This window comes from Anarhichas minor, unplaced genomic scaffold (assembly GCF_050575085.1).
Source record: "Anarhichas minor isolate MPS153535 unplaced genomic scaffold, ASM5057508v1 ptg000028l, whole genome shotgun sequence".
Lineage (NCBI taxonomy): Eukaryota > Metazoa > Chordata > Actinopteri > Perciformes > Anarhichadidae > Anarhichas > Anarhichas minor.
This window is the reverse complement of record NW_027466474.1, coordinates 8,287,382-8,297,951: the sequence shown is the minus strand read 5'-3', so window position 1 is coordinate 8,297,951 and position 10,570 is coordinate 8,287,382. Positions and strand designations below refer to the sequence as shown.

The 10,570-nt window shown below is 41.5% G+C and overlaps 1 protein-coding gene across 1 annotated transcript in view; it reads right to left on the bottom strand.

The window, feature by feature from the left end:
- Positions 1-3,376: 3,376 nt before the first annotated feature.
- Positions 3,377-10,570, bottom strand: part of trpc7b (transient receptor potential cation channel, subfamily C, member 7b) — a 43,156-nt gene continuing 35,962 nt past the window's right edge. The window contains exons 8-12 of the mRNA XM_076103640.1: positions 8,088-8,283; positions 6,801-7,019; positions 4,780-4,860; positions 3,771-3,846; positions 3,377-3,516 (exon numbers count right to left, since the gene is read on the bottom strand). Of these exons, the coding sequence (XP_075959755.1) occupies positions 3,377-3,516; positions 3,771-3,846; positions 4,780-4,860; positions 6,801-7,019; positions 8,088-8,283 (712 nt within the window). The remainder of the gene's footprint in view (positions 3,517-3,770; positions 3,847-4,779; positions 4,861-6,800; positions 7,020-8,087; positions 8,284-10,570) is intronic.

Sequence of the window (10,570 nt, the reverse complement as noted above, 5' to 3'; positions counted from 1 at the left end):
CATGTCTCAGCTGCACACTTACACACACTTACAGGAAAACCAATTTCCCAGTCACAGAGGGGTTCTTTGGCTTTTAGGGCACTTTAGTTACTGTTGAGTCTGCAGCACACTAAGCTCATGTACTGCTTGAGTGAATTCACTGTTTAAGGAATAACAACTGAAGAAGAGTTCATCAGATGAACGGGGTTGCACTTGTTTTGTAACTTTGGATTTTGTGGCAGAGGGTTATAACAAGTACATTTGCTGTTGTGGACCTGTAAATCCAACCAGACAGTATATGTGAAATTGAGTAGTACAAATATGCTTGACATATACAGTACATGCTGGTTTATGTAAAAAGAAAAATCAATGACACAAATATTGTAATGCTTCCTGTTGTTAAAGTTTTTAGATCATTGCATTACAAGTGTCGTTGCAGGAAAATAACTTTTGCATGTCCTTTTTGTATGTTAGTGTATGAGTGCCGTACTGTGTACTATGAATGTGTTGAGTGGGGCAATTTGGGTCCTCCCAACTGCTTAAATATTTGTTTCAAGAGCATTAGTTCTGAACGTGTATGTGCACAGGTCTGCATAGGTGTGTGTGTGTGTGTGTGCATACCGTCGCTGGAGTGCACCTATCATCAGCTGAGGGCTACTGATGGGGACAAACACTGAATATTTAGACTCATTGACTTTCATCAAACTCCACCTATGAGCACAAACTTACAGAATGATCCAATGATTAAACAACCAGTTTAGAGCATACTATCTTTAATTCAAAGATCAAAAATATGACAATATACAGTACAAGATTTTGCATTAATCAATATCTCTTGCGTACAAGTGAAAAATACAGTATTTCTGTTAATTTTGCGTTTAAAGCAGTGGGAATCATAAAACCTTCTCTAGGAGTCTGTTCATTCCTGGCCTGGTTCTGCACACAGAAAATAGTTAGCTGCTCTTTCACTCTCCGACAGTCAAAATAAATAAAGACACAAGTCACACTACTTACTAAAATGAAAACTTGACAACATTTGTGTACCTGAATCAAGACACGGTCACAATAGGTTAAAAACCTTATACCTCTACTAAGTCAACTGTTTCAATTGTGTTTAAAGTTTCAATTTCAATGCTACGAAATGTTCTGGGGGTTACTGTGACTACTACTGAGCTTAGGCTTTTAACCTTAGAAGCTTTAAAAACAACCTGTATGTGTTTAAATATAGATACATTTGTTATGGCAGTAACTCATTTTATAGTTTCACTGTACTGGTTAATGATTTTAAGATGAAAAAGGTCTGATTTGTTTTCCCCACCAACTCAAATGGTGTGTAATGACAGCCCTCTAAATGTGTTAATATGAGCAGTATGCCCCCTGCTCATCTTTACCTATGGGGCCAATGACATTTGATAGCATCCACACAATAAAAGAATAACAAAACCGTGGTGTTTTAGCTTGATAATATTTGCTTTTTGATATTATCCAATGGGTTTCAAAAAGGATGAACGGGATTTATTTGTTGTAATGATCTGAACTGTCAGCCAAATCATTGGAGCAAGCCATCCGATCTGTTGATTACATGTAAAATACCCAAACTGTCTCATTCATGAAGTTTTTAAATGACAACAAAATATGCAGATCTGTGTGATGTTGCTGTTTAGAAACTGCATTTTCGAAATGACTGAAGCATTCTCACTGACCCTGATGGTGTTCAGGTTTGGGGACTAGACAGACTATAAATAATGGGCCAGTGGCTATTTTTTGTTGTCCAAAATAGGCTCCTGTTACATGACAGACATACTATGGCTGATCCCACAGGCCAACATAAACATTAGCACCCTGTTTGTATCTACATCTGTGTATTGGTTGCTTTAGATAGAATTATACACTTCACAATAAAAACACATCTCAATTCTAGTGGGCAGAATTAGCAGTTTATCAAACTGCATTGTTACTGGATCACATTTTCTCTATATCTAATATTAGTTAAAGCAACAGTTCAACTATTACCTACTGTTCTCCATGTCAGTCCAATCACTGGTGAAGTCGAATGCAGCCAGTTAGCTAGTGCAGCGCTATGTCCTTTAATTAAGTCTCCAAAAGAAAAACAAGCCCATAAAATGACTCCACACAGCCTCTGCAGCACAATCCCAGTGTTTCAGAATCCCATATCTCTATATCTCCCCCATTTTCTCATATCACAAACGTCTGGTTGCTTTAAAGCGATCAGACAGAGTCTCTCTACCTTCATGTGCTAATAACAAGCGCTGACCTCCTGTATTTTATAGCTGTAAACACAACCGCTCGAGGTCATGTCGCTATCTGGCTACTATTTTAAAAAACACTTTGTACTGCAAAGGCACAATGAAAAGGAGAACACCCACGACTGTTTTCTAGGTCCTATTTAACATTTTTTCACCTTAAAGTGGTCAAATATGCATGAGACCTCGACTTTCAACAAAGTGGGAGAGGTATCCTGTGAAATGTCTTATCCTCATGAATTACCCATACGTGCTTGCTTTCTGGCAGCATGTGCTTATTTAGTTACATTATATTTAAATAATTCTGAGTGAGGTAAAATACATACTGTCGTGTTATCAGTACTTTTGCCCTTTGATGGAACTCTACAAAGTCAATTTCTACGAACATAAGATCTCTTGGAGACAGCACACGAGGAGCTGCAATACTGAATGCTTTACCAGCACGCTGTGTGTTATGTGGACATACAAAGGTCACTGACTGCATTTTTGGAGAGAGCTTCAATGACTTTCAAATGAGTGAATAAATCCTACACTGTTTCATCGCTTTTTCCTGAATCATTTGACTCCTGATCAAGGTGTGCATTGTGGATAGAAATGCATTAATTAGATAGCCTGGTGTATAAAGCAGAGTACAGTATCTCGACAGGCGTCACTATGCTTGTCCTGACAAAGTGAAGACATAGAAGCAAAGCCAGCCTTTCAGGTGTGAAAAACAAATATTCTTACGACTCCCTGAAGACGTCGCCTTTTATTAGAATTCAACTGTCGACACAAAGCCCCTTCCACTGAGTTTACTTCACCTCTGACCCTCGACCTTGTGCTCTTGTGCAGTCGCAGCTATGTTCTTTTCACATTCCTCCTTAATTGGTCATTGCATAATACAAAACCCTTGCCATTTGCATTAAGTTATCAAATTTTCGCTCTGCGCCCAGTCTGTTTCTCTCACGCTTTTCTTCTACTTTCTTCCCCGTCTATCTCATAAACATCCTGCCTCCCATCTCCCTCTTTTTCTCACTCTTCCACCATAAAGGTCTTAAAAATACCTTCCCTGTTCCTGCCTCCCCCTCCTCCTGATTTCACCCTCTTTCACATCTTCCTCCCTCCCTTCCGCTCTCTCCTTCTTGCGAGTCCTGTCACTGTCTCATGGTGTTCTTGCCAAACTTGTCGCCAAGTTGTTGGATGAGCAGAGCCAGCTCTGCAGCGGCATCGGACTTCTCCTCCAGGAGCTCATAACGGAGGCTGGAAATGTCTTGCTTGATCTCCTTCAGCTCACCTACAACACAGTCACACACGGACACAACAATCAGGAGGCGTGAACCTGAGCAAATACAGACATGTATGCGGGTAAGCCCTTGTCTGCAAAGCCCCAAAACTGTGCTATAGTTGACACGTGTGAGTACATGCAGTCATACAGTACATACAATACTATGATATACAGAGAGACCTCATTTGATGGACTTTATCTGACATGCACTGAGCAACTAATGACACAATGAGAGTGGGACTTAAAGATGAGGGAATTTTTACCTTCATTGACTTCATCGCTCTCTCTGTCCACTTGGGCCTTCAGCACATACCTCTTAGTCAGGCGCTTCATGATATTCTAAGCGGAGGAGAGGAAAAGAGATTAAATAGAGAGGTGATGAGGTGATCTGACATTCGTCACCATTCGTGTGTACGTGCCTATGTACACACACACACAAACAAGTGCATGCAGACAGTGGTAGGGAGCAGCACAGTGTGTCGGAGACTGTGTGTGAAATATTGAGTATTGATCTGTAGCCAACAGGGATGTCCTGCAGCTCTTGCCAAGGCTCACGCAGTCAATCTCTGCATGTAGGCACTCTGAATGAGTCTAAACCGGTCACCACACATACAAATGTCATATAAAGGGACATCTCCATGCCTGGCGTGCGCGTGAAAACCCACACAATCTGCGAGGGTTGGGAGAAAAGCGCAATCGACGCGTGAAGGAAGTTAGATTTCCCTGAGGGAAAAGGTGAAGGGCAGACTCAGGAGGAGAGCATCGCTTGCTTTTCTCAGCGTGATACTTTGAGCTCATTTACTGAGTGCCCGCCTTCCATCTCCCTCAAACAGCTCATTAGAGGCATTTTCAGCCTCTGCTCAGTGTCTCTCTTTTTCTTTTTGCCGCTCCTCTTCTCCCTCTTTCACTCGCAATCACTTGTTCAATCCTGCCTTCTTTTCAGTCAATGCCCTTTCATCCAATCTCTTGGAAAAGTATTTCCTCTCTGTTGTCTCTAGCTCATCTCCCTACCGCACTCTTCCTTACCTCCGTCTTTCATAGCAGTCTCTTCACCTCTTTCAACCCTCTAATGTTTCTCTCTCCATCTCTCTTCCTGTCATTCTTTATCAACCTCCAGCCACTCACACTTTTGTTTTGTTCTATATCCCTCATCCTTAATATTCCTCCCTCTCATTTAATTCTTCCTTTTCACTTCTACTGAATCGCTTCTGAGAGTCTCCGGTTGTGCTTGGTCTCATCTTCGCTCCATCCATCCTTTGCTCACTGTCTTACCTCGTATCTGGTCGGGTGTTTTCTAGATTTTCTGGGGATGAACTCTTCTCCCGGGCGTGGATAAGTCCTGAGGCGTTCATCCTGTTGGAATAGTGAGATACAGTGTTAACGTCATATTTCAGGGTTGAGTGATCTTCTATAATGAAAGCCTTTCAGGGTGTTGCAGGAGGCAACACTGGCACAAAACAAAACAACAATGAAAGGAAGGTATCTGGTGCCCATAGATGTCTTCAAAGAGAATCAACATCATCACTTGACCAGAGTGAATTTCTATCAACTAATTTCCAGATTTCCTCCACGTCCTTGCTGTGTAGCTTGTGTGTCATTTTGGCACTGCAGTGACAAAATGAGTTCTAACTTAAGTCTGGACACACACAACTAGCTGCTGCTCTGTACGCACTAAAGCTATGGAGGCGTTGAACTTTCTCAACATAATAGCCTGATGATTCAAAAGTTTAATAATGAGTAATAAATAACATGTACATTCTACATGTGCCCTTCCTTCATAGGGTGTCTTGGCTCAGCCTCAGAGATAGCTTTAGGAGCTCAGACATCTGGAAAGAGCTCGTACAGCCTCTGCTACTTCACGTTGAAACTGGCCAGTTGAGGTGGTTCGGGCATCTGATCAGGATCCTCCTTGATGCCTCCCTTTAGAGTGTTTTTGGGTCTACCCCGGGACCCAAAACACTGGAGTGATCATGAATCTCGTCTGGCCTGGGAACGCCTTGGGTTTCCCCAGGAAGAGCTGGGAAATGCCTGGTGCCCCCGCGACCCGGCCCAGGATGCGCAGAAGAAAATGGATAGATGGATGTGTATCAGAAAAAAAACATGAAGTTCATGATACAACACCTCAACCAACCCACAGTATGTAGCCTACTAACAGAGAATCAATTATCACCTAAAGTAGAGACCATTCAGGGCTACATTTATTTGGGCTCTCACTGACTTTATATTATATATTATTTCATTTAGCAGGGAATCTTATGCTCAGTGAAATAACATAAGGTAGAGTCATTTTTATGACTTTGCAGAACACCTACTGCAAACACAAACTATTTGCAATAGAGAGGCACATTAAATGCTCACTCACTGCTTTATTGAACCACACTACCGTGAATATATGAAAGAAATATTCACTTTCGAAACTGCAACTTAATTGGTTATCTCCTGAACATATGCTGATTTGAAACTAACACAATTAGATTCAATTTAGCGCATCCCCTTTCTCAAACGGTGGATATCCTTATGAGTAGCATGGACCAAAAGACAGAGAGGAAAAAACGGATGATTCAGAAAGATCACGCTGTCTTGTCCAAATCTCATTTGACATTCTCGACGCTGCACGGTGGTTGTGTGTGAGCTTATTTATCGATCGCTTGCTGAACCTGCTTGGATCTGCAGTTAAACTGTCAGAGCTACAGAGAACTTCAGGAGCTCACAGAGGCAGCGGGGTGTAACCCACCTGCCCAGGCATCTGAGTCGAGGCAGGCCTGACTAATAGCTTATCTGAGGCGCTGCTGTGAGCCATTTGAGTCGAGGAATCAGACAGAGGAAATGCCTGCGGACAACGCCAGCGCTAAGATTGATTCTGTGTTTAATGGCCTATGCTATTTATTTCATGCAATAGTTTCTTTTCATTACAGTCATTATATTTAGATGGGCATTCCTTTAGAGGGAGAACGTGTAACAATGAAAGGAGCTGAAGTTGCATTGCAGGCATGCAGTAGCAATATAATGTATTTCCTGGCTCCCACCAGAGTTTCTGTAAAATGTGGGAATAGTTGGATCAAAGCACTTTGAAAGGATAATAATACTGACATGAAGAGAAACTATTATTTAGTTGCTACTGTAACTTTGTTTTGAAAATCATAATAATCGATTCTTCACAATGTCAAAAATAATGTCGGCCCTTTTGTTGTTCCCCGTCACGGAGAACAATGCATGTAAAACAGCAAAATGTTATTTAGTTTGTGTCTGAAATTCGTCACGAGATAAGTAATCCAAGGCTTCCTGACCCTGACCTTGGCCTGTGAGTTGAGCATGCCCAGCTCCAGCTCGTTATGGCGATGGCTGTTGGCCTTGCAGAGGTGTATCAGACAGGACTTGATGCGGAGGACCAGGTAGTAGAAGGACTTTGGGCTGGGAACCATGTTGAAGGGGGCGGGCAGGGTGCGGCCCTCGTCAAAGTAGGAGAGCCACAACTTGGCTCGGGCAAACTTCCACTCTACGTCGGCATCCTCCTGCAAAGACGGACAGACAGAGACGAAGCTTGTGAAGTCTTACAAAACCCATTAGATTGTAGAAACCTCTGAGAAAAGAACTAGTTACTTCTTTACTTACTTCTCTGTGTTTTTTTTGTTATCTCCACCAGGAGATTATGTATTCGGTCGTTTGCTTGAGTGTGTGCGCGTATGTCCATATGTGTCTGTCTGTCCACGGCTAATCTTGCAAACTACTGGACCCATCAGCCGGCCATTTTGTGCTCATTTATGATTGTATGCTCAAGGTCTTGTCATTTTATTTCCACCCTTTAGTACAGCTTGGTATTAATTAATGGTGGACAGTAAATGTACTTATATATTTACTATTTATTTATAATGAGTAAATGAAATACAATGCGATGTTTTACAGAAAATGAAACCACCCAACAGTATAAAATGAATAAAATGAGCAGTCAAATAACCCATTTGGCTGCACAAGAAGTACTTGAAATTGTATACTTTAAGTACAGTTTCTTGATTATATACTTAGATACTTTAATCTCAGAAATATTTTGAATGCAGGACTTTACTTGTAACCGAGTGTTTTTTAAATCCTGGCATTATAACTTTTACTTAAGCAAAAGATCTTAGTACTTCTTCCACCACTGGTATTAACCAGTGACGGTGGCTCAGTCACTTTCATCATCAGTTGCTTCTGAGTCGACTCACATGGATCAACGTAAGTCTTTACACATTGAACTGCAGTTTAGCTGCACAGAGCCAGTGCAGACAGCTGCATAGATTATAATAAGAATCTGCTGCGTGAGACGTGTGAGTGGAGGTCTAGAAGAGGGGTTTGAGAATTTTCGGGTTGTGTTCACTCAATCAAACATTACAGCAGTGGTCGTTGCAGACACAACTGGCGGAGATCTCCACTCTGCTGCGTGCACCTTTCTTCCATTGTATTGACTTTTTTTTAAAGCTCATGGTATTTTCAACTCACTCTCTAATTCTCCTGCAGGCTCAGATGTGATCAGACAATGATCCTCATTGACTTGTTGACAGTATTATAACCTTCAATATTGACCGACCATCTTATTTATCTACCTCTATCTCCTGGTACGAGCTGTTGATCATAGCAATGAGCATGTTGAGAAGGACGACCACCATCGTGACATTATAGACCCCGTACAGCACGTAGCCGATGTTCTCTATGAACTTATGGTCGTACTTCAGCACCACTGAGATCACTTCAGACAGCCCAAAGATCGACCAGAAAAGAGTCTTAAAACTCTCCTCCACCCTGTGAGGAAAGAGAGAGAAGATGTGGCGGTGAGAAAACAGTACATGACAGTGAACACACAGCTGAAGCAGCTAATTGCTGTCTCACTAAAACACATGCACACATGCACATGCAAACACACAAAGTGTATTTTAATGTCGTGGGGTTTTATGAGGTGGCACTGATGAAATAACTGATGAGTCATGTCCAATTTGAACACATTATCCCATTATCCTTCTCACACAAATACAAACACACACCTGCACTCACACACCCACACATACAAACACACACTTACACTAACACACGCGCGCTGCACATACATGAAAACATGTCGCACTTCGGCAAAATCAAAAAAGCAGGAAATGGGAAAAGGGACTTCAGTATTTGAGAGATCATTTGGTTTATAGAAATCAGTTTAGCCTGTAGCCTTAGTCTTATGTTGACCTGAACTGAAAAAAGATACTGAAATATCACTGCAGTTAATGGGGAAATAATAAAGGTTTGTTTTTCATGCCATAACTTAAAATGGATGTGGTCATTTTTTTCAGGGCTGTGAATGAAAAGATTATTTAACATTTCATTTTGATACATTTTTCTGTCCTCGGTTTAATTTGAGTCATCATGGATTAAAATTTCTGAGACCGTTTGTTGACAATTGGACAAAAGCACTTCTAACTCTGTCAATTTTATTACATTTATTTAAAAATGTAGTGCGCTTTGTCCTCAGGTCCACAGCCTTATCTCCGTTCAGCCTGAGGGATCATTCACCGACACTGACCCAAGGTAAAACAGCATAAAGCTGCAAGACCTGTCACCATTGACATTCAGGTACATGTCTGTCGTTAAATATTCCATGAGTGGCAAGAATGGGTTTGAGATGACAGAGGGGGGTGGGGAGCTGCCTGGTTGGATTGCCGGAGGAGGTGAAGGTGGAAGGAGGCTGTGGGGAGAGAAGATCTATCGGCTCCTGGTCTGAGGCTGTGAATGTCTTCCAACTTCACTTCTTTCAGAAAGACACAGTTTCATCGGTAAGCAGAGAGCTAGGTGACGGCACAGAGAGAAAAAACACAACCTTGCATGCATGTACACACACACACACACACACACACACACACACACACACACACACACCCTTCTCAGCTCACACACACACACACACACACACACACTCCCTTCTCAGCTCACACACACTTGAAACAGAGACTCCTCTGGGTGCTTCAGCTTTGACCTTTCAGGCAGATAGCAAAGCACACTTCAACCTTCAAGACTTGATCTGTGTGTGTTCTCTCTGTCTAACTCAGCTGTAAATCATATAAGAATATAATGTGCCTTAATCTAATATATGTATTAGAAAAATACAATGAACACATTGATGCTTCCACCAGGTAGAAATAGACAATTGAAAATGTAATTACCTCGATATCAAAACCCCTATTTTGTATCTAGTATATAGAACAACCTTGTTCATTGTCATTAAAAACACTTCCTGTCAATGACTCCCTGTATCAGACTGGCCTTAAATTGTCTGCATACTGTCACTATTCTCTGTGCATCTCTGAACTTTAGCAGAATGGCATGATTAATGGTCGGTACAAATATTTATAGCCTTTAACCTCTAAAATATGAATTTTCCTATGAACGTCTTTCCATTTTCATTGATTTCTCCGTGTTTACGTCAATTGGCATTCTGCTCACTTGCTAACATGACGGATGTCCTCATGATATTATGCCTATGATCACTGCTAACTTGCATGTCAATAATTTGTGAGGTGTGCACAGAGCTTTGTACCAATTGCTGAACATTGGACATGCAAAAACTCATGAGTCACTATTTCAAAACCACAAAAGACCACAATGACATTTGAACCGGTTGATAACTATTTTGAGAAATGAGTATCTCTTTCAACGTGGATGCAGAGGCACACGCAGTGACACCAGGCACTGGAGGCATGCCTGAACAGAAACACATTCACAAGCAATGATAGTAGTTCTTCTTTGCGTTGCTGTAATGGATGGCATCAGACAGACCATTGGTGCGAGACTATCAGCGACCGAAGGATGATATCAACAACACCATCTTCTCATTTACTATTCACATCACACACATCCACCAGCCTATCGCACAATCAAGAGAGCTGAGGAAGGTGATTTTGGTCGCCTTGCCTTGAAAACCTGTTATTTTGAGCCTTCTCTCTATAAATAATGCCGCTTACCTGGAGCCTCTCTGACAAGATAAAAAATGCTTTCCTGTGGCTTTGAAAAAAATGAAACAAAATAAAAAGGCGACAATTATCGGGTTTCTATA